At 48.4% G+C, this 23,444-nt stretch overlaps 2 protein-coding genes across 3 annotated transcripts; one reads left to right on the top strand and one right to left on the bottom strand.

Moving 5' to 3' along the window:
• Positions 1-5,351: 5,351 nt before the first annotated feature.
• On the top strand, positions 5,352-17,567 carry soul4 (heme-binding protein soul4). 2 transcript variants are annotated; one of them, XM_078949411.1, is made up of 6 exons: positions 5,352-5,475; positions 12,094-12,292; positions 12,449-12,534; positions 14,748-14,889; positions 15,349-15,532; positions 15,929-17,567. In XM_078949411.1, exons 2-6 carry the CDS (start codon positions 12,133-12,135, stop codon positions 16,101-16,103), a joined length of 747 nt encoding a protein of 248 aa, XP_078805537.1. In that variant the 5' UTR covers positions 5,352-5,475; positions 12,094-12,132; the 3' UTR covers positions 16,104-17,567. The 2 variants fall into 2 exon arrangements, with proteins under 2 accessions (XP_078805537.1, XP_004084767.2); XM_004084719.5 differs by lacking the exon at positions 5,352-5,475 and adding an exon at positions 10,955-11,156.
• A 61-nt stretch (positions 17,568-17,628) lies between these two features.
• eif4a3 (eukaryotic translation initiation factor 4A3) lies at positions 17,629-22,594 on the bottom strand. Its single transcript, XM_004084717.5, has 12 exons — positions 22,129-22,594; positions 21,182-21,254; positions 21,042-21,108; positions 20,896-20,958; positions 20,681-20,813; positions 20,535-20,615; positions 19,219-19,360; positions 19,006-19,144; positions 18,563-18,678; positions 18,277-18,384; positions 18,065-18,192; positions 17,629-17,759 (listed from the first exon to the last, which is right to left on the bottom strand). The coding sequence occupies exons 1-12, from the start codon at positions 22,280-22,282 to the stop codon at positions 17,743-17,745; spliced, it is 1,221 nt and encodes a 406-aa protein (XP_004084765.1). The 5' UTR covers positions 22,283-22,594; the 3' UTR covers positions 17,629-17,742.
• Between the last annotated feature and the right edge of the window lie 850 nt (positions 22,595-23,444).

Here is a 23,444-nt window from a genome sequence, read left to right as displayed (position 1 = left end):
AACCATCACAGTAGCAGACATCCAAGAAAGAGTCTCAGGTATGAAGAACTGGACAGCACCGGGCCCTGACATGATACATGCCTACTGGCTAAAGAAACTCACCGCACTCCACGAGCGCCTGGCAGCACAAATGAACCAGCTGCTAAGAGATGGAACTCACCCCGAATAGCTAACGGAAGGGCGAACGATCCTGATCCAAAAGGATCCCTCAAAGGGTGCAATCCCATCCAACTACCGGCCAATAACCTGTCTGTCCACAACATGGAAGCTCATGTCAGGCATCATTGCAACCAAGATAAATAGGCACATGGATCAATACATGAGCAACACACAGAAGGGCATTGATAGAGACTCCAGAGGAGCCAAACACCAACTCCTGGTTGATAGAACAGTCGCTCAAGACTGCAAGACGACACACCAACCTGTGCACAGCCTGGATTGATTACAAGAAGGCCTATGACTCAATGCCACACACATGGTTCACTGAATGCTTGGAGCTGTACAACGTCAACAGGACTCTAAGAGCCTTCATAAGAAACTCGATGAAGCTGTGGAAAGTTTAACAGATTGTGGTCAGAACGACCACAATCTGTTAAACTTGGACCCCACCTTTCATCCACCATCACCATCAGCACAGGATCACCACAAGGATGTGTACTGAGCCCTCTCCTCTTCACGCTCTACACATCGGACTGCACGCCAACCCACCCCTGCAACACCATCATCAAGTTTGCTGATGACACCGCTGTGGTCGGGCTCATCTCAGGGGAAGATGAGACTCTCTACAGGGATGAAGTCAGCAGACTGGAAAAGTGGTGTTCAGGAAACAACCTCCACCTGAACACCACCAAAACGAAAGAAATAATCCTGGACTTCAGAAAGGGGAAAATGGACCCGCCCCCACTTTATATAAATGGGGTCAGCGTGGACAGGGTTCACTCCATCCGCTACTTAGGTGTGCTGATCACAGAGGACCTCTCCTGGACTGCAAACACCACTGCGGCAGTAGGGAAGGCCCAGCAGCGTCTCCACTTTCTGAGAATACTCAGGAGGAACAACCTGGACAAGAAGCTGCCAGTGACCTTCTACAGAGCCACCATCGAGAGCATCCTCACGTACTGCATCACAGCCTGGTATGCAGGATGCTCGGCCGCAGACAGGAAGGCGCTGCAGAGGGTGATCAACACGGCCCAGAAAATCACCGGCTCCCCCCTGCCCAGCCTAGAGGACATTGCTAGCTCTCGCTACACGAGCAGAACCAGGCAAATCATCAAGGACTCCCACCATCCAAACCACCACCTGTTCCAACTGCTACCGTCAGGCCGACGGTACAGATCCCACAAGGCTCGCACAAATAGACTAAAGAACAGTTTTTTTCCCAGAGCAGTCAACCTCCTTAATAAATGTGAATCCCACAAAAACTGTAACTCGTGCAATATCTGAAGCCTATGTGCAATATTAACAATTCCCAGTGCAATATAATGCAATTTAGAATAGTTATGTAGCTTTGTACATATGTATATTTTCAGTTAAACTCAATTTTATTGTTCTTTAGAAGATTATCTATTTTATTGTTTAAGCAGCTGGAGAGCACCAGAAATTTCGTTGTCACAAGTTTCTTGTGTTACAATGACAATAAAGGCTTTCTGATTTCTGATTCTGAAAACCACCCTTGAAGCCTATGGGAAGCCACTTGCACAAGTGTCCATCAAATGTGGGATATACCAAGGTGATGCTCTGTCCCCACTGCTGTTCTGCATAGGTCTGAACCCCCTCAGACAAATAATCAAGACTGGCTATGGAGACCGACTCAGAAATGGGGCCAACATCAGTCACCTCCTCTACATGGATGACATCAAGCTATATGCTAAGAGCGAGCGTGACATTGACTCCCTGATCCACACCACCAGGATCTACAGTACTGACACTGGGATGTCATTCGGGCTCCAGAAATGCAGCCGGATGGTGACAAAGAGAGGCAAGGTAGTCCACACAGGAGGGGTCTCACTCCCAGAAGGAACAATAGCAGACATTGAGGACAGTTACAAGGACCTTGGAATTCCGGCGGCCGTGGTGCAGCGGTAGGGCGGTCGACCCATGATCGTAATATTGCAGGTTCGATTCCCGCCTTGCACGCCCATGAGCCGAAGTGTCCTTGGGCAAGACACTGAACCCCACCTTGCCTCTGGTGGTAGGCAGGCGCCTGTGTTTGGCAGCGGAGCCGCCACCAGTGTGTGAATGTGTGTGTGACTGTGTGTGTGACTGGGTGAATGGGTCTGTGACTGTAAAGCGCTTTGTCCTTGTAGGAAGAAAGGCGCTATATAAGTATACGCCATTTACCATTTTACCTTGGAATTCCACAGGCAAATGGCAACCTGGAGCAGGCAACAAGGAAAGCTCCAACAGCTAAATACCTCCAACGAGTAAGGCAAGTCCTGAGAATCCAACTCAATGGAAAGAATAAGACCGTGCTGGAGGACAGATCCTCATGGGAGGACAAACCCCTGCATGGGTTGTACCACCGGACCATAACTGAAGTGGCTGATATCAAGAAGTCCTACCAATGGCTAGAAAGGGCTGGCCTACAGGACAGCACTGAAGCGCTCATCCTGGCAGCTCAGGAACAAGCCCTGAGCACCAGAGCCATAGAGGCTCAGATCTACCACACCAGACAAAACCCAAGGTGTAGATCTACCACACTGGACAAGACCCACGTAGTAGATCCACCACACCAGACAAGACCCGAGGTGTAGATCTACCACACCAGACAAGACCCAAGGTGTAGGCTGTTCAAAGAGGCCCCTGAAACAATCCAGCACATAACTGCAGGGTGTAAGATGCTGGCAGGGAAAGCATACATGGAGCACCACAATCAAGTGGCTGGAATAATATACAGGAACATGTGTGCAGAATATGGACTGGAAACCCCAAGGTCAAAATGGGAAACACCTCCGAAGGTGGTAGAGAATGAGAGGGCAAAGATCCTGATCCAGATCCAGACTGACAGGATGGTGATGGAGAACCAACCAGACATTGTAGTGGTGGATAAAGAACAGAGGAAAGCCGTTGTGGTGGATGTGGCAGTGCCAAGCGATGGGAACATCAGGAAGAAGGAACATGAGAAACTGGAGAAATACCAGGGACTCAGAGAAGAACTGGAGAAAGCCTGGAAAGTGAAGGTGACAGTGGTGCCTGTGGTAATTGGAGCACTGGGGGCAGTAACCCCCAAGCTGGAGGAGGGGCTACAACAGATACCTGGAAAGACCTCAGACCTCTCAGTCCAGAAAAGAAAAGAACAGGAACAGCTAAGATACTGCAGGACCCTCAAGCTCCCAGGCCTCTGGTAGAGGACCCCAGCTTGGAGGAGAAACCACCCGCGGAGGGTGAGAGGGGCGTTCACAGTGTCCGTTCTCATGAGGCTTGCAGGTCCAGCAACACAATCAAAAGTAGTCTGAGTTTTCACAGTCCAAAATCTGTTGTAGCAGAATTAGTTTGAAAAGAGAAAGCGAGTTGCGGCAACAGTAATGCCAGCGTAGACTCATGCTGGAAGTTCATCATCTACCAAAATGTTTGATTGGCTGTTCTGCATGTCAATCAAGTGACATAGTTCACAGCGAGAATGATGATTAGCTGACAGATTTAAAAAAAAAAAGTTAGTATTTTGGTTTATTTATCTGCGATGGCCAACAATATACTCTTAAATCATGATGGATGTAATGAGAAGCCAAAAACATTTGACCGGATTCATGCAACTCCGGACGTTCTCTGTTTACACTGCTGCCTATAGGCAGAAGGTACAGAGGACTCAAATAAAGGACAAATCAACAAAAAAACTGTTTTTATCCAGGAGCATCACAGTTTTAAATGCTGCTAGATTTTAAATGTGCCTTGTTACGCCCCCTTGTGTATCTAGGGGTGCTAGGGGGGGCATAACATAAAAAAGTAAAGGTTTGGCTACCAAAGTTAAATTAACACACACCAAAACGAATGTCTCCATAAAAATATGACAAATTTATTTACAAATAAACAAACAATCCAACAATAACTAAAAGTGAAACTAAAAGGCTTCAGGGTGAACCAAGGCCAAAACAACAAACAAAACCCCAACTAACTGCAACATGTAATCTTACCTGCAAAGAAAGAAAAGGGAAATCAAAGACAGAACGCTAACCTCCCTAACCTAACAAAACCAGGAGAAAACATGTACTAAACAAAATGGCGGTTCACCCCTACAGCTTCACTTAAACAAAATCATAAACCAAAGGACTAAACCGAGTGGGCACAGACAAAACTACAAACTACAAAGAGCAACACAAACTAAAAAAAGTGGAGAAGACATAAACAAAATGGAGAAGAGGGCCAAGCTGCAGTGGAGGCTTTTGCTGCAAGGCACCCTTCTCACCGACTGGATGTCCAAATGGTGCTTTTAAAGCTGCCTCCACCAGCTTGTCCAAATTGAGGCCACACCTTCATGCACCACACCTGCAAATAATCAGACATACAAACAAAGATCCACAAAACACAGAAGTCCCGCTCTGATAAAGAAATAATACACAAAACACAGAACAAACAGAACAAACCAAAACCAAATACGGCCACAGCCGTAACATGCCTCTTTAATCCAATTTTTTAACCTTGTTTGTAGAATATTAGTAACGTGAATTGGCTGGACGTATAAATGTGTTAAATCGGCCCAGAGCCCAACTGAGGTCATGGATGCAAATGTTCCGGTACCAAAACAAATCTTTCTCCACGTTCCTCAGACGTCCTTCCCAACATGTTACCAGGACGCACGGAGGCTTAATGAGATGTTTTTATTCGGTTTAAGGCTGACTGCATGAAAGGTTTGTTCATTGATTAAAGAGAATGTTTGTGGAGGAAAGTCCGGTTTCTGTTTGCTGCAGGAGGCTTCGCCTCCTTCCTGGTGAAGTCCAATTATTTCCTGATAGGAGGTCATGTTTTAAAGAGACGATCCTGGAAACGTCTGCATTCAAGAAAAACTTTTATACCTAAACTCAGGCATCATAGCATGATCACACAATAAAGCTGAAACATGTCATTTACTTCATCATTTAGACTGGGTTTGTGCAGGAGAGGGGGGGTCAAGGGGGACGGACAGAAAATAATTCAGAATCAGTCATTAAAGTAAAAAACTGTCAAGAAGACGTGAGCAGAAGCAGGTTTAGAGGGGCGTCGCTGTTCATGGTCTGCAAACCTGGTTTGTGATGATGATGATGATGTCGATGAAGGGCAGGTCAGTGTCTGTCAGCAGACGTTGATGAGCAGGCGGCTCATGCTAATGAGGCGTTACATAAACTGTCTTGGTATTCTGATCAGCTGCAGGATTTAATGAGGCTCCGCGGCGTTTGATGGTCGGAGGATCGCAGCTGGATCAGCAGAAACGCTGCTGCCTTCAGGGACATCAAGGGCATCAGGAGGCGGAGTCTGAGGCGTTCAAGACCGCAGGGGGGCTGTGTAAGTGTGTGTGAGTGTGTGTGAGTGCGTGTGTGGGGGTGAGTGTGTGTGTGTGTGTACGTGTGTGTTTTAGTGTGTTTGGGTGTGTCAGTGTGTGTGTGTGTTTGCGAGTGTGTGTGTTAGTGTCAGTGTATGAGTGTGTTTTAGTGTGTGTGAGTGCGTGTGTGTTTACTGAATGTGTGTTATGGTGTGTGTGAGTGTGTAGCGGTTAGGTAATCAGGTGGTGTTGCGACTTCTGCAAACAAAACACAAAAACACGTTTGATGACTTCTTTTGGAAAACAAACAGAAAGGAAAACAGATTTTGTTCTGTGAGGAAGTGTAGTCTGTTTTGGGGGCGTGGCTTCTGTATGTGGGTGGGGCCTGCTCTAACTGTGTTGCTTGTTCGGGCAGCTTTTTGATTATCAGCGTCTTCGACGTCCACCTGAAGCTGCTCACGCTACCATGACGACCGCACTCTGCCATCATCTTTCAGCTTAGAGTTGGTCGCTCCCTCATTGCAGAACCATGATGGCTCAGACCGGAGCGTCCAGGCCTGTGGCAGACCCCCCGGGGAAGGCGGGGCTCCAACCCTCTAGGGGGAATCCGCGTTCAGCATCACAGGTTCTGATCGAGGATCTGTTGGTGTCCGTAGTTACCAGGCTGGGAGCCCTCTTATGGTCTGGATCCAGCAGAAGGTTTGCATCCAACCAGAGAAACAACCAACAAAAAGACTGGATGTGAAGAGTCCCAGACAGACCCACAACGTGGACCAGGACTGAGGGTCCAGACCCACAAACACACTGATGGTTTGGGAAGACCACACATGTGCCACTTTCAAGGAGAAAAGATTCTTTCAGCTGGTCCAAAAAGGTTCTGTCAGGTCCGCTGTGGTTGGAGAGAGCCCGCCTCAGAGCCAGAGGTCCTGCAGGCGGTTCTGTGTGAAGCGGAGCGGCGCTGCGGGTCAGTGTTGCGTAACACTGCAGCTTCAGAGCAGCTGAGGTCTGCAGACTTTCATCGACTGTGACACTCAGCAGCTGATGCATAATGCAGGACGCGTGTTTGTGTGTTGTTGCTTTGTGTGTGTGTGTCTGTGTATTTGTGTATGTGTGTTTGTCTGTGTGTCTGTGTATCTGTGCTTGTGTATGTGTGTGTTTGTGTATCTGTGTGTGTGTACGGTAGCCGTGAAGTGCAAATCGCATCACAAAAACTTTGTAACCCTTGTTCTATCCTAGGCACTTTAACATTGGGAGTTGGGTCATCTAGACCCACTAGACAGAGCTCTGAACCTTTTTTCTTCAATGATTTGTGATCTTCACTGGTGTCCATGGATTACATGAAATCTTTCCACCTTTATCCACCTTTGTCATGGTAGGGGGAACACCTCAGTGTGTTGTTGTGATCTTCAAATTGTTTTTGTATCGAGGGATTTGTTAAATGATTTGCACTTAAGGGCCACCGTAGTCCTGTTTAGATTAGATTAGATCGACTTTATTCAGTTCAATTTTATTTGGTAAATGGTAAATGGCGTATACTTATATAGCGCTTTCTACCTTCTTATGAAGGCCCAAAGCGCTTTACAGTCACAGACCCATTCACCCATGCACACACACATTCACACTCTGGCGGCGGCTCCGCTGCCAAACACTGGCGCCAACCTCCCACCAGAGGCAAGGTGGGGTTCAGTGTCTTGCCCAAGGACACTTCGACTCATGGGCGTGCAAGGCGGGAATCAAACCTGCAATCTTACGATCATGGGTCGACCGCTCTACCGCTGCACCACGGACGCCCCTATATGTATAGCCAAAAATCACAACAACAGTCGTCTCGATGGGCTTCGTATTGGTAATTGAAAAACTTAAACATGAACTCAAAAGGATCACGAATACAAAGAGTTCAATAGAAAAATACTAAAATGAACTAACAAACTGACTAAGCTATACTGGCATCCCTGCCCTTAGACCCCCCTTCTCTGTGAGGAAAAACTCCTAAAAAAAGGATTCCGGAAAAAACGAAGAAACCTCAGGGGTGTCCACATGAAGGAGGGATCCTCCCCCAGGACGGACAGGCGATTTACCAGAACTCAAAGAGAAGAATTATCTTATCTAAATCTACAACTACACATTTAAAGTCCAGCAGACGAGCTTCATCCAGCCGTGGTTGGGGGGACAGTCAAAGGCGCGAGTCGAGCCGGAGACAGGAACCACAGCCAGGTGTAGGAGCAGGAGCAGAGACGAGGTACTCGGTCAGGAACTGGAGCACGGATGAAACAACTGGAGTCTGGAAGAACTCGAAAGAAGGAAAGAGGGACAGTCCATGAATCACTGCACCAAACAGAGGCATGGAGAACTAAATGATGAATAATGATCAAGAATAGAGGAGAGGAAGGGTAGAAGTAAAAAAAAGGAAAGAGGACAGAACCCCAGAGCACCATAGTTACCCCAGCTTCAACTTCTAGCAGCCTTTTAAAAGAAATAGTTATTATTAAGTTTAATTTAAACAAATTAACATTAAGTTAAATAATCTCTAAATACTAACTAGTCTGACAATAATCCTGTCCAAAGAGGAATGTTTTCAGTCTAACTTTGAATGTAGAAACTGAGTCGGCCTCTCTTCCATGAGCTGGGAGTTTATTCCATAAGACAGGGGCTTGGTGGCTAAACGCTCTACCTCCAACCGTACTTTTACTAATTCTAGGAACCACAAGCAGTCCTGCATTTAGTGAGTGAAGTGTTCTGATTGGATGGTAAGGGACTATGAGGTCCTTAATATAGGACGGGGCCATTCCATGTAAGGCCTTATAGGTTAACAGGAGGATCTTGAACTGGATTCTAGAATCAACTGGGATCCAGTGAAGTGAAACCAACACAGGAGTGATGTGATCTCTTCTGCTAGTTCCTGCTAACAATCTAGCTCAGGGGTCGGGAACCTATGGCTCGCGAGCCATATATGGCTCTTTTGATGGTCACATGTGGCTCGCAGACAAATCTTTACTTATACTTTTTTTTTCATTAGACCAGTCCTTCTCGGGCGCGATGCAATGCCAGAGGCGCGCAGTAGTAGTGGTGCTTAGAGAGAGAAATCTGCGCCAGCGCTATCAGTTACTATTATCTATTATTTCACAGAGTTTGTACCAGCTGGAAACCTGTGAATTGACGTGCCCAAAACTGCGCCCTCCCGTCTCTGAGAAAGAGCGCGCAGTAGCGGGGATGTGTGAGGGAGAAAGCAGAGGGTGGGGGGGGTGAGGGGTTGTGGGGACAGGCAGCAGGTGAATCGCGCAGGGATAAAAACGTAAAACCCGCTGCCCGTCACTCACTGCAGCGTGTGAGAGTGTGTGTTTGGCTCCCCGTCTGCATGTGATCAGTCTGTCTCACATCTACAGAACATTCAGACTACGATCACGTTTAAAGTCTCAACGCCTGCATGAAGCAGAAACTCACCACGTATCAACCAGACTAGACCATCAGCAAAACTACCACGAGAAATACTCATCATTTATTAGCAACAGCATAACAATGTTATTAAAAAGAATCCACAGACTTATTGTACTTTAAAAATGTTGAAATTAAATAAAATGCACACATTCATTTGTATATTTAGTTTTTAACATATTGTCGCGGACTGACTTGGACTGGGTGGCTGTTGGGCCGCGTTAAAAGTTCTGGAGTTCATTGAACGCGTCAAGCAGAGATCTGATTGGCTCTCAGTTCTGTCGCTCAGGCTGTTGTTAGGTAGTTTGGACCAATGGGGTTCAGCCATGGGCCGAATAAGGGAAATGGGAGGGCTGGAGCGGGAGGGGGGAAAATAAAGTTGGGAGAAGCGCTCTCTCTCTTCTCGGCGGGAGAGATTCAGGAGTTGCTGAATTAATTTTACGGCGTTTGTTGTGGTCTACAGTAACCAGAATAAAGAACCTTAAAAGAGGTTAAGTCTCCGTGCCTCAGTGTGGGGAAGGGACACCACATTATTGTATGGCTCTTTGGAAATTACAATTAAAAATATGTGGCATTTATGGCTCTCTCGGCCAAAAAGGTTCCCGACCCCTGATCTAGCTGCTGCGTTCTGAACAAGCTGGAGACTTATTATTAATCCCATGGGAAAATTATTTTTGCTCTGGAAGTTGATGAATACAAACAAGAAGGAATTTTTGTGTTGACTCGATAGTTTGATATTATTTCTTGATTTTTATAAAGCATTTGACACATTGGAGCCTTTCTATTTAATTTAAACCCTGAAATTTTTAGGATTTGGTGATAAATTTTGTAATATTATCAAAATCTTCTGTAATGATATTGATAGTTCAGTTTCCTTAAATCCAGGAATTACTGCCCGTTTTGTAATTAAAAGAGGTATCTGACACGGTTGCCCCGTCTCCCCCAAACTGTTTATATTAGCTACTCAGTTATTAACCATTCTCATTAAACATAGTCGTGATATTCAAGGTATTTATGTTTTTGAAAAGCAACACAAAATGAGTCTGTTTGCAGACGATACTGCTTTACTTCTAAAAAACGATGCAGAGGTTGTTAAAGTTCTAAGCAGGATTCAGTTATTTTCCAAAGCATCAGGATTAAAACGAAATATTTCAAAATGTGAAATTCTCCCCGTTCACTCGTGTCAGCAGCAAACTATTGAAGACATTAGGGTTGCTGATGAAGTGAAATATCTGGGTGTATAATTGTCTAAAATCACAATAAGGAGGGAAGATGTCAACATTGAAACTGGTAACTTGACATGAAGAAAAGTTGAAGTCGCTGGTTGACAAGAGATTGAACTATTTTAGGGAGAAATCTGTTAACCAAGCAGAAGACGTCTCTAAGATGATTTATCCATGTTATTCTTTATACATTTCCCCTCCAGTCATTAAGAAAGTTAACTCTATTATTTTTCAGTTCATTTGGAAAAACAAAACACGTTAAATCAAACGTTCCCAACTGGTCAAAAGTGATGACAAAGGTGGCATCACTGCTTAAATTGTATAAAAGCTCTTTGGTTGATAATAACTCCAAATGGTTTCATATTCTAAGATCATCGTTCAACATTTAGGCGGAACAGACGTCCTTCTGAAATGTGATTCCAATCATTTCGTCCAACTTTCACAGACAAATTCTTCAGTGTTGGAAAATGATATTCAGTCATAATTTGACCTCATGGATCAACATGATAGAAGCTGAGAACAGATTAATTATATTCAAACAGGATTAGTTTGACAGGAACTTTAAGATTGAACAGACAGTGAAGGTAATTTATTGACTTTTCTTCTTTTATAGATAAATACCATCTGACCTGCAGCCTACAAGAATTGGAGAGGCTATTTTCGTACAGAATTCCTGCAGCTCTGGTTCATAAAGAAAATATTAACTTCTGAGAGAGCAATGATGACGTCATCACCAACATTACAGAGAAATGGACGGAACTTCTTAGATAAACACATTTTTGAACAACTGGATGAAAGAAAGAACGGATTATGTCCACAATCGACCTTCTTTTAGATCATTTTCTTATTCCAGGCCCGGTTTATGACAGGATACGGGCGTTCAGTGGCAGCGGTTCCTCTCAGCCCGCTAACTGGACCGGGTCATGATTCTGTTTCCATCGTTCTTTTATTTTGAAAAACAGACAACGTACCACATACCGGAAGCAGAGAAGAGGCAGAGCGATTATTATTGCGTCTGCATCTGCGACCCGGACCAGAACCAGAACCAGGTAGGAACGCTGCCTCTAGCCGAACCGGACGTTCTCACGGTCCGGTCCGGACCCGTTTTATCTGAGCGAAGATAGCAGAACCCACACGGTTCTGCTCCGGACGGACTTTGGAGCGAACCCGCGCAGTTCCGGCAGCAACTCACGGGTCGGTCGGTAGAAACTGAGCGCTGGAGACCCAGTTCGGTCCAGAAGAACCAACAGACTTTGTAACCGATCCGAACCGAAGCACCGACGCAGTTCCGGTTGATGGACGAACAGAAAGGAAGATTAAAATGACCCATAAAACTCTCATGTTTCCAGAATAAAACCCCTCCGCGGTTTTTAAAAATAAAAGCCCGAAACCGGCGCTAAATTTCTAGTGCTCTGGTAGACTTTTACTTTGACAGAGTGGTGTCTACAGAACTTCTTCCGGTAGTCTGTTGAGTTTTAAACTTTAATCTGCAATAAACCGTCTTTAGCCTTTTGGGATGTTTGTCAGGAAAATAGATCCAACGATTTCATCATAAAAGCCACGCCCCCACGCGGTGACGTCATCAGCCCATACACAAACATCACATTTATTTAACTAACAGTGCGGGCCGCCGTGGTGCAGCGGTAGGGCGGTTGACCAATCGGTAAGATTGCAGGTTCGATTCCCACCTTGCACGCCCATGTGTCGAAGTGTCCTTGGGCAAGAAGCTGAACCCCACCTTGAATCTGGTGGGAGGTTGGCGCCAGTGTTCGGCAGCGGAGCCGCCATCAGTGTGTGAATGTGTGTGTGACTGTGTGTGTGCATGATGGGTGAATGGGACTGTGACTGTAAAGCGTTTTGGGCCTTCGAAAGAGGGTAGGAAGCGCTAAATAAGCCATATACGCCATTTACCATTTACAGTCTTTCCAGGTGAGATGAAACAGGAAGTGAGCCGTCTGCTGAGTGTTCACCTTTCCTTCTTTGCAGGTACGTAGGTACTCCTTTGCTGTGACATCACCTGCAGCCATGGCTTTGATCTCACTGGAAGACCTTGAGGCATTAGACGAAGAGGAGCTGAATGATGACATCACAAACCATCCAGAACCAATGGATGAGGAGGACAGTGAACGATTGCTCGCACAGTGGCGGGCTGTCGCCAGCACTCACCACGTGGCTGTTCCACCAGGTGAGGCGGTGGGTGGGAGGGGGTGTGACACAGTGGTTCCTTCAGGTGTCAGGGGTGGGGCTTATGCAGGTAATGCAGAGCAGTGGAAGCAAGTTTCAGGTTCTGGTGCTCCTGTGTCTGGTTACCTTGGTTACATCATCATGTTCCTGTCTGCAGAGATGAGTGGACCTATCCAGGAAATGACCAGGAACAATCAGCAGAGGGAGGAGCTCTCCTATGATGTCATCTCCAGGCGTGAGAAGGTCGGGCCAGGACCAAACACCTCATTTATGACTCGTGGAGATTTCTGCAGAAACGATTTTAGGATTCCCAAAATATGCTCCGCATGCTTTTATGCAGATATCCCTGTCTGCTCCGCATGCTTTTATGCAGACATGCTTGTCTGCTCCACATGCTTTCATGCAGACATCCCTGTCTGCTCCGCATGCCTTTATGCAGACATCCCTGTCTTCTCCGCATGCTTTTATGCAGACATGCCTGTCTGCTCCACATGCTTTCATGCAGACATCCCTGTCTGCGCCACATGCTTTTATGCAGATATCCCTGTCTGCGCCACAGGCTTTCATGCAGACATCCCTGTCTGCTCCGCATGCCTTTATGCAGACATCCCTGTCTGCTCCGCATGCTTTTATGCAGACATGCCTGTCTGCTCCACATGCTTTCATGCAGACATCCCTGTCTGCGCCACATGCTTTTATGCAGATATCCCTGTCTGCGCCACATGCTTTCATGCAGACATGCTTGTCTGCTCCACATGCTTTCATGCAGACATCCCTGTCTGCTCCGCATGCCTTTATGCAGACATCCCTGTCTGCTCCGCATGCTTTTATGCAGACAAGCCTGTCTGCTCCACATGCTTTCATGCAGACATCCCTGTCTGCTCTGCATGCCTTTATGCAGACATGCCTGTCTGCTCCGCATGCCTTTATGCAGACATGCCTGTCTGCTCCACATGCTTTCATGCATATATCCCTGTCTGCGCCGCATGCTTTCATGCAGATATCCCTGTCTGCTCCACATGCTTTCATGCAGATATCCCTGTCTGCTCCACATGCTTTTATGCAGACATCCCTGTCTGCTCCGCATGCTTTTATGCAGACATGCCTGTCTGCTCCACATGCTTTCATGCAGATATCCCTGTCTGCTCCACATGCTTTTATGCAGACATCCCTGTCTGCTCCGCATGCTTTTATGCAGACATGCCTGTCTGCTCCGCATGCTTTTATGCAGACATGCCTGTCTGCGCCGCATGCTTTCATGCAGACATCCCTGTCTGCGCCGCCTGCTTTCATGCAGACATCCCTGTCTGTGCTGCATGCCTTTATGCAGACATGCCTGTCTGCTCCGCATGCTTTTATGCAGACATGCCTGTCTGCTCCGCATGCTTTTATGGAGACATCCCTGTCTGCTCCGCATGCTTTTATGCAGACATGCCTGTCTGCTCCGCATGCTTTTATGCAGACATGCCTGTCTGCTCCGCATGCTTTTATGCAGACATCCCTGTCTGCTCCGCATGCTTTTACGCAGACATGCCTGTCTGCTCCGCATGCTTTTATGCAGACATCCCTGTCTGCTCCGCATGCTTTTATGCAGACATGCCTGTCTGCTCCGCATGCTTTTATGCAGACATGCCTGTCTGCGCCGCCTGCTTTCATGCAGACATGCCTGTCTGCGCCGCCTGCTTTCATGCAGACATCCCTGTCTGCGCCACATGCTTTCATGCAGACATCCCTGTCTGCGCCGCCTGCTCTAATGCAGACATCCCTGTCTGCGCCGCCTGCTTTCATACAGAAATGTCTGTCTGCGCCGCCTGCTCTCATGCAGACATCCCTGTCGGCGCCGCCTGCTTTCATACAGAAATGTCTGTCTGCGCCGCCTGCTCTCATGCAGACATCCCTGTCGGCGCCGCCTGCTTTCATACAGAAATGTCTGTCTGCGCCGCCTGCTCTCATGCAGACATCCCTGTCCGCGCCACCTGCTTTCATACAGAAATGTCTGTCTGCGCCGCCTGCTCTCATGCAGACATCCCTGTCTGCGCCGCCTGCTCTCATGCAGACATCCCTGTCTGCGCCGCCTGCTTTCATACAGAAATGTCTGTCTGCGCCACCTGCTCTCATGCAGACATCCCTGTCTGCGCCGCCTGCTTTCATACAGAAATATCTGTCTGCGCCGCCTGCTCTCATGCAGACATCCCTGTCTGCGCAGCCTGCTTTTGTGCAGACATCCCTGTCTGCGCCGCCTGCTCTCATGCAGACATCCCTGTCTGCGCCGCCTGCTTTCATACAGAAATGTCTGTCTGCGCCGCCTGCTCTCATGCAGACATCCCTGTCTGCGCCGCCTGCTTTCATACAGAAATGTCTGTCTGCGCCGCCTGCTGTCATGCAGACATCCCTGTCTGCGCAGCCTGCTTTCATGCAGACATCCCTGTGTCCCATGTGTTCTTCTCTGGGTCCAGATGGGAGAGGTACAGTTTGAGGAGCGGGTCTACCCAGCCGGGTTCTGGGCCTGCGTGACTCGGAAAGAGGATCTGTACGAACAGAGCATCTCCATGGGCTTCATGAAACTGATGCGCTTCATCTGTAAGGAGAATTCTGCAGGTGAGGCTCCGCCCACTGCGCAGTGTCACTGCTTCACCTGCTTTTTTTTGTCCTGTCCAAACATGAGAGAGCTGGAGGTTTATCATCACTACTGTCAGGTGTTGACGTTGGTCAAAGGGGCGGGGCCTGACACACCTGTCATGGAATCTGGAGGTAAAACTAAACAGGGGGGACGCTCCATCACCCCCTGACACCCCCCCCAGACCATAGTCAGAGGAACCACAACCGTAGCACCAAAGAGCAGGGAGAGCGTGACCCAGGCCTGATGACGCCCCCCGCCGTGCCTGAGATCCGCTCCCACATACCCAAGAGTCCCCCCCAGGAGTCATGAGCACCTCCTGACCCCAGACATGATGATGAATATGAGTATTTGAGGGTGTAGCTGAAATTGTTGGGTGGGGCAGTGTGAGGCCCCCCCCTCCACCCTAAGGGTTCCCTGACGGCGTTGCTGTTTCTCAGGCCAGTACCTCGGCATGACGGTGCCCGTGGTCAACGCCATCCGCATGCTGGAGGATGGAAGCAGCTTCCACAAAGAGGTGGAGACAGCCATGTTCCTGCCCAGCAGCCTGCAGAGCAGCCCCCCCCAGGCCTCTGACCCCGACATCGCCATCGTCCACAGGGGGCATATCCGGGTGATTGCCAGGTGAGACGTGTCTGCAACAGAACTGAAAACAGGAAGACATCCACACGCTGAAGGAGCGTCTCTGAAAACTATCACTCAGAATGGAACCAGCAACCATTTCCCCCACAAAGACCCTTGTGTAGGCAAACTGTGGGGGAAACGGCTGCCTGGTGGTCTGTTTGGGACGCTTTGTCCTTCAGGCACAGCTGAAAGCTGAAAGACGTTCTGGTCTCAGACTCTATGAGGGGACGGACATCTTTGCTAAGTTCCTGCTGATCTGCAGCTCCGTCGTCCAGTGACGTTCAGAGACCGACGTCTTCTGTCCTTCAGCTGTGTGGGTCAGAGCACATGTCTGTCTTCCTGATTTGTACGATGTTTGGAACTCAAACCCTACCCTGCTCTCTGATTGGCCAACAGACAATTCCTTGGGACGACTACAGAAGTGACGGTGGGCCGTCAGATCCGCCTCCTGTGGGAGAACCTGAGTCTTGATGACCAGTTCCACCGGGACCACTACATGGTCGCCGTTTACGAAAACCCTGGAGTGCCTCGGCGTCGCAATGAGATCTGGTTCATTCGAAGACACCTGTAGGCCCCTCCCACTGCTGCTGGAATCGCCATGTCCTCATTGAACACTCCTAGTAAGCGGGTTCTGCTCCTCTAGCTCAGAATCCAGGAAGTCACATCTGACATCACTTCCTCTTACTGTAGTACTAGTACTATGCAGGATGTGACTAAGTACATTGTGGCAGAAGGTAGTCCTACTTTGGTCCCGCCTCTCATCTCTGCACATGCTCAGTTTGGTCCTGATTTTTCCAGCTTATGGTCTTACCTCCGCACTGATGATTCCTTCACGCTTCAGCCACGTTGGGCCAAGAGAACCGGACCGCAGGACAAGATGGCGCCCAGACATTAGCCAGATCCAGAGGGTCACATCCCGTCCTCATCCGTATGCGGAAATAGGTCCCGTTGTAAACAAACCGCTGCCCCAGACATTTATGCAGCAGCTCGGTAACATACGAGACGATCTTCCAAACGAGCTTTTTTTAATGTTATGAATATTATGAATTGCCTGTTCGCTCATCGTTATATTTAATCTGTGTGGTCAGTGCTTTTTTGTGGAAAAATTAAGATGGACGAAAGCTTAGGACAGACTAACACGGGCTAACATCATTAGCCTGATTGATGGACACAAAATCCAGGACCGTGCGAGAAACGCAGCAATCTGCAGCTTTCTAAGGACTGAGCGACATTTATTTCTGCTCTGAAAGTTCACACAGACCGCCCCAAAGCCACTCTGTGGGCTAGCGGCCCGAGCTCTGTTCGAACACGGTTCCTCCTGAGTCCTGCAGCCGCTAACCCAGAGCAGCGGGACGGCTCGCAGTCTGGATTCTCCCACACATAACAAAACAACAAAACGCACACGTAAGCACCCCCCCCCCCCCCCCCCCCCCCCCCCGACACAAAATTATTAATCCAGCTGCTCTTTTCACTCGGGTGCCAGTGGACCGAGTGAGCGTCGGGGGGCACGAAGCGAGAGGGAGGGAAAAGAGGAAAAGAGAGGGGAGAGCCAGCGGGGCGAGAGCGGAGCGGCGCTTTTCACAGGGCGTCCGCAGAGCCAAACACCATCTATGCGTGACGTAACCCAGAGCAGCAGTGACACACGATCGGAATGACCGTTCACATGCTCCACGATCGGATAAACGATCGGTATAACCCACCTATCTCGATCGGAAAGAAATTCTGATCCGAATGAGTCTGATCGGGGCAGAGTATTCCGAACGGCGCGTTTACATGACGCATTTTCTTTCCGATCAGGCGTTCTGATTACTTTTGGTCATGTAAACGCGGCTAATGTTGGGGGCGCCATCTTGTCTGTAACACCCCCCCCCCCCCCCCCAGCTGGTTGCCCTGACAATGGATTCTTTTTAGTTTGAACTCGTCTGTGTCGTCTGACCCAGTTTAACCGTTTTTTTTTTTTTTTTAATAAATCCAGGGATTCTGTTTTTACCCATTTGTGCAAAAAATGTAGAAATAAAAATAGAATAAATAAAAATCTGTGCATCTGTCGATTAATTACCCCAAAACAATGAAAATGAGGCATCATCGACATGAGAAATGTTTAACCAAAACAACTTTATTTACAAAACTGTCACCGCACAGGTAAGGTTACTGGTAGCTACAGAAAAAGGTAAAAATGGAGAAAAGGGGTGGGGCCACCGAGTCATCCATCAGATCAAATCAGCCACTGCAGAGACAAGAACAAATCGTAAATCAATCACGTGACTTCAACAGATGAAAGCAGTTGGCAGGAATTTTCCTCCCCCGGTGAAGGAGACCAGAGTACAACGAACTACGACCCCCCAAGAATTCACGATAACCGTCTGGAGACGATTTTACACCACAGACACCGGTGGAGAAACGGAACAACCGAAATTTAAACGGTGAGCTTTACAGTCTGAAGGTCAACCAAGATAGAAAAACCCCGCCCCTAAACTCTTGAAGGGCGGAGTCAGTCTGAGTGCAGTGTATCATGGGAAACAAAAGACTTACCGTTCATGGGCATCTCGTCAATCTGGGTGGAGTAGTACTGCTCGATGTCTCGCAGGATCCTGATGTCATCGTTCTTCACAAAGTTGATGGCCACACCTTTTCTGCCATACCGGCCAGAGCGACCAATCCTGGAGGACGATTCAACAAACATACAAAACTGTTTGGATCCCTGGTGTAGAATGGGAACCCTGTCCCAGGTGTGGCGTGTGTACCTGTGGATGTAGAGCTCTCTGTTGTTGGGCAGGTCGTAGTTGATGATCAGCGACACCTGTGGGACGTCCAAACCTCGAGCCCAGACATCGGTGGAGATCAGGACGCGACTAAAACACGGACAGAAAGCGGTTTCAGTGGGCGGGTACTAGTGCGATGGTTTTAACCAGGCATTCACTGATCAACTTGAAGAACCCCAAAGACTGTTTATTATTCTAGTTCTAGTTTAGGGTGGGGGTTAGTAACTTGGGGAGGGTGGGGGTAGCTTGAGCCCCCTTCTGGACTTACCTGGCTCCAGATCGGAACTCCTTCATGATGGACTCTCGTTCCTTCTGCGGCATGTCTCCGTGCATCGACGACACCGTGAAGTTGGCCTCTCTCATCTTCTCTGTCAGCCAGTCCACCTGCAACAACGCGCTTGAATCCGTTACCCACAAAGCATTGCTGCTTCCGCAGGACCAGTGTTTTCACTCACCGATGGAAGTCTGGTAGTTTACAAACCCTGATCATTGTGTTTGTTTTTCCAACATAAAGACAAGACTCTGTTCAGAACGACTGGAGGACATTTACAGGGACTGAGCTCATGTGGACGATAACCAAACCCTGAGCCCGGTCCCCTTTATGGACATTTGCTTCATGAGACAAACGCTCGCCCAGACGCTTGGATGTTGACCTCTGCTGGTCTTTCCTGGACTCGGGTTTCAGTGTAAAGCCGATGTGTGTGCACCAACCTTTCTCTTGGTGTTGCAGAAGATGACCGCCTGTGTGATGGTCAGAGTGTCGTACAGGTCACACAGAGTGTCGAACTTCCACTCCTCCCTCTCCACGGCTACAAAGAACTGCTTGATGCCCTCCAAGGTCAGCTCATCACTGAGGCAGAGACAAATGCCGGTCACTCACTGCTGCTGGAAGCCCACCGCTTCAGAGCTCATCGGCGGACTCACCGTTTGACCAGAATGCGGATGGGGTCGGTCATGAACTTGTTGGTCATCTCCAGGATCTCGTGTGGCAGCGTGGCGCTGATCAGGACCACTTGCGTGGCTGGAGGCAGGTAGCGGTACACATCATAGATCTGCTCCTTAAATCCTGCCAAAGACAAAGCAGCGGCTGTGACTACCCAGATGGTCACATGACTGACGCCATCGTGTCCTTACGCCACAAACAGGAAGTGATTTAGGTGACCAATAACCAAACTCTGTCCAATCATGAGCCTATTATTGAAGATTAGACCAGGAAGAAGCAGAAATGATGGAAACAAGGAAGCAGAAGGAAAAAACACATTGGTTTGTTTCTGCTGTCAGAGACTGAAAATGAAGTCTCAGAGATGTCAGGTGCTCCAAACCGGAGAAAGGCTGCTCCTGATTTTTGGTCCCTGAGACCCAGAAGCATCTCCGTCTCTGAGGCCGGCCCCAAACCTCTCAGAGAGCTCGTAGTTTAGGACGGTCTGCCAGAACTTCAGCCATGACGGCGGCTTTGACTGACCAGGGTCATTCAGGAAGTGCAGTCACGCCGGAACTCAACTACAGCATTCCCATCGCGGGAGTTGCCTTCTAAAATAACCGGCCACAGGTGAAATCCACAAGCTAGCTGTCAACATTTCCAGACTTTTCTCTTAAAGTTCAAGCCTTCGTAGAAAAATCCGTCCAGGATTCTAGAATGAAAAAGATCTGATGGCGACGAAGAGCAAAAACACCAACAGCCAAGCAAAGATGTGTGGTGGTGAGATGAAGACCTCCCCATGCGCTACAGAGACCACCACCCCCACCCCCCAAAAGCTCTGCTCCCCCACGAATCTGGAATGTTAAAGCAGAAATCTGAAACCATTCTCTGCAGTGACACTAGCAACACTACAGACATGAATTTAAAGTTCTGACCCTGCTAGCGGTTCTGCTGAAGATTCTGCTGAAGGTTCTTCCTAACCTTCACTTAGAACATCTCCATGTCACCGTTAAAATTCACTGAAGTGTTGCTTTAAACGTCCTAAACAGGAAGTGGTGACATCGCGGCCCGATGGCGTCAAATGGACTTTTCAAATCTGACACATTAAGCCGAAAACACGACCACTGAAAGGAAAGGTGACCTTCAAGTGTGTCTGGAACAGGTGGTTCCAACCTGGAAGGACCAACCCTTCCTGCTCCTTCAACACATTTCAGACGTAACCAAAGGTGCCAGAGTTATTCTGATGACCAGCAGGTGAGCTTTCAGCTCAGACAGAGCTGCTTTGCAGGTACAGAAGACGCTGAACAGCAGAGGACCTCACCTTTGTTCAGCATCTCATCAGCTTCATCCAACACCAGCATCTTGATAGCTCTGGTCCTGAGACTGCGGCGCCGAATCATGTCTGTAAAGAGACGCCGTCAGCATTCCCGTTTGTGCCACTTTTGCCATAAAACCCATTGAACCCACCAAAAACCCGTCCAGGGGTGCCAGCTACCACGTGCTGGCCGTAGTCCAGCTTGCGAATGTCCTCGCCCACGTTGGTTCCTCCGATGCAGGCGTGACACTGAACGTTCATGTAGTCTCCCAGAGCCAGCAGCACCTGCACACAGGACACCGTGACTGGCACCGCCGCCTCTACCTTACAAGCCTTTGGCTGAACATGGCGGTGGAGGCGGGGCTACCTTCTGAATCTGTCCGGCCAGCTCTCTGGTTGGAGCAAGAATTAGAGCCTGGGTCTCCCTGACCTGCAGAAGGAACAGCATCACCACCGAGCTGCAAACGGGTTCTGGCCCGTCTGTCACGGGACACAAGAACAGCAAGAACTCACCTGGATGTCCAGACACTGCAGGACGGAAATACAGAAAGTGGCCGTCTTTCCTGTTCCAGACTGGGACCTGAATGCAGCACAGATCACACGTTACAGCATGGAGGACCAGAGCACCTGCATGTTTTCCAGCCCAGACTTACTGAGCGATGACATCTCTGCCTTTGATGATCTGCTTGATGGCTCTCTGCTGAATGGCTGAAGGCTTCTCGAAACCTGTAACAGAACCAGAACCTGGTCAGGTGCTGTCCATCTTCATTTCCACATAGAGAAACCTCATCTGAGAAGTTCCCATGCTGCTCAAACTGAGGGGGACCAAAGTGGGAAGTTCTGGTGATGCTGACCAGAAAGAAAAGTTTTAGTCCCACAGAAAGGATTTCTATGGAGAAACTGGGTTTTAGGGGTAAAGAAGGATCCTCTCAAGCACAATAGTCCAGGAAAATGTAGAGAATTCATCTTTATCAGTGCAACACTTCAATATTACTGTAGATACAAATCTGATCGATTCTGTCTATTGGGATTTCTCCCGTCCTTTTGGGTCCAGATAATATGTTCATAAAATGTTCTGCCGTCTGGAGAAGACAGAACACATGAACAGAAACAAAATTAAAATACACATTAAGACAGAAGTGTTGACATATATTTATTAATAGTTCTGGGGGAAATTAGTAAAATATTCGCTACATATACGAAGCCATATAGGATGGGAACCGTCTAACTCCTGGATCATGACTGTTACGAGCAACAATACCAACAAAGATCGTGTCCAGGCATTACTGAACGAAACCCGCAAATTTTAGTATCTGGTTTTCGTTTAGTAAATAATCAACACGAATTTAAACTAATTTCATGTCAGCGCGGCCGCACGCGGCCTTAGCATGCTAGCATGAAGGCTAAAAAGATGAAGTTTTTCTTCCCGCCAACGACAAAATGATCAGGTCACACCAATCTACCCGCTTTAATGTAAGTTATTACGGGATGTAGTCTGATACCAACTACGTTTTCATTCCTTTTTTAAGGTGAACTGAACCACACAGCGGATTTAGGCTTAGCATCTGGAGGCGGAGGCCTCTCGAATCCACCGGCCTACCGTAGGCGTAGATTCCCCGGAGCAGGTCCTCACGGAGCCCCATGGTGTCGAAGGTAGGGGTGACATCCACCTCTTCACTGGTTTCAAACTCCACCTTGGTCATGTCCTCCTCCTTCAGGAGTCTTCTCCTGCCCGGTGTCCCAGCAGCGGCCATGACGGTCGTGTCTGTCTTCAAAACGAATCGGTAGTCTCCGCAAAAGGGGGGTAACCGCTTTGCTAGCTACTAACAGCGCTCCACGTGTCGCTCTGCTTACGTCATCAGCAGGCGACCAGGTTTATCAGGCGGAAGAGCAATTGTTTTTCGTTTGGAAAAAACATTTGAGGTTTACAATATTGTGGCAGCTGTATAAAGTGTCAAACCACAATTAAAACAGATGTAACCAACTTCCTGGATCTTTTATTTTGGGAGAGGTGTGTCCCTCCCGGGTTACCCTAATTGACCAGCTGGCCAAGATGTTGTTGTCCCATGGGGGGGGAATGGGATGACCATTTGAAATCTGTTGCTTTTGCTTACAACATCTCCAAGCACACCAGCACACGGTTTACTCCCTTTTATCTTATGCACGGGCGCGAAGCCCGGACCCCGGCAGAGGTTCTCATTCCTAGTGGGGTTGGTGGCATTGGCAGTGCAGCCACGCTGCCTTTATACGCGTCGTCTCTTGTGGAGCGGCTGGAGATTGCTTTCAGTGCAGCGAGGGTTAATGCAGCAGAGGCGCAGGAGAAACAGAAACTGTACCATGATGAGAACTCTCACCACAAGGGCTTTACAGAGGGTGCTCTGGTCTGGCTTAATAACCCAACAGAGGGCCGCACAAAACTAGCACCGCACTGGAAAGGTCCCTATCGTGTGGATCGGGTTCTGGCTTCAGGTGCAGAGGCCGCTTTGACATATCGCATTGTCAACCCCCTGGATATGTCTGAGCGGGCCCAGGTTGTTCATCATGACAGGTTAAAACGTTACACTCTTCCCCTGCCTGCTGGTTCCCCAAACGACAGTATGTCCACCCCGCCATCATCCTCTCCTTCGGCGGGTACTTCATTGGACCCCCCAGATAATGGTGATCCACCCCAACAGGGTCAGAGGGACGCGTTTGGGACAGCCCCTGCACACTCCCGCAGTGGCAGAATGGTGCGTGCTCCAACACGTTATCAGGACTTTATTAGGATGTAACAATACAGAGTTATGTCACAGTGAAATTTTTGTTGGTGTTGTGAGGAGACTGTCATATGTTGTTGTGTTTTCCTTCCTTGAAAGATTCTGTTGAATAATATGCTGTTGGTTGGCAGGCAATGTTGTATTATTATTCAGATTTTTT

This window comes from Oryzias latipes, chromosome 1 (genome assembly GCF_053564925.1).
Source record: "Oryzias latipes strain Hd-rR chromosome 1, Olatipes_Hd-rR_3.1".
Taxonomy (NCBI): Eukaryota; Metazoa; Chordata; class Actinopteri; order Beloniformes; family Adrianichthyidae; genus Oryzias; species Oryzias latipes.
Note: the sequence above shows the minus strand (reverse complement) of the source record. Positions and strands in the feature narration are given on the sequence as shown.

Excerpts from the sequence above, each read along its gene's own strand:
- soul4 (XM_004084719.5), top strand. The coding sequence starts at position 11,031 with ATGATTCTGTTTCCATCGTTCTTTTATTTTGAAAAACAGACAACGTAC. Across the intron at positions 12,293-12,448 it reads CCACGTGGCTGTTCCACCAG|AGATGAGTGGACCTATCCAG; the intron begins GTGAGGCGGTGG and ends TCCTGTCTGCAG. Across the intron at positions 14,890-15,348 it reads CTGTAAGGAGAATTCTGCAG|GCCAGTACCTCGGCATGACG; the intron begins GTGAGGCTCCGC and ends GCTGTTTCTCAG.
- eif4a3 (XM_004084717.5), bottom strand. The coding sequence starts at position 22,282 with ATGGCCGCTGCTGGGACACCGGGCAGGAGAAGACTCCTGAAGGAGGAG. Across the intron at positions 20,814-20,895 it reads TGGCCGGACAGATTCAGAAG|GTGCTGCTGGCTCTGGGAGA; the intron begins GTAGCCCCGCCT and ends TCCTGTGTGCAG. Across the intron at positions 19,145-19,218 it reads ATCCGCATTCTGGTCAAACG|TGATGAGCTGACCTTGGAGG; the intron begins GTGAGTCCGCCG and ends TCTCTGCCTCAG.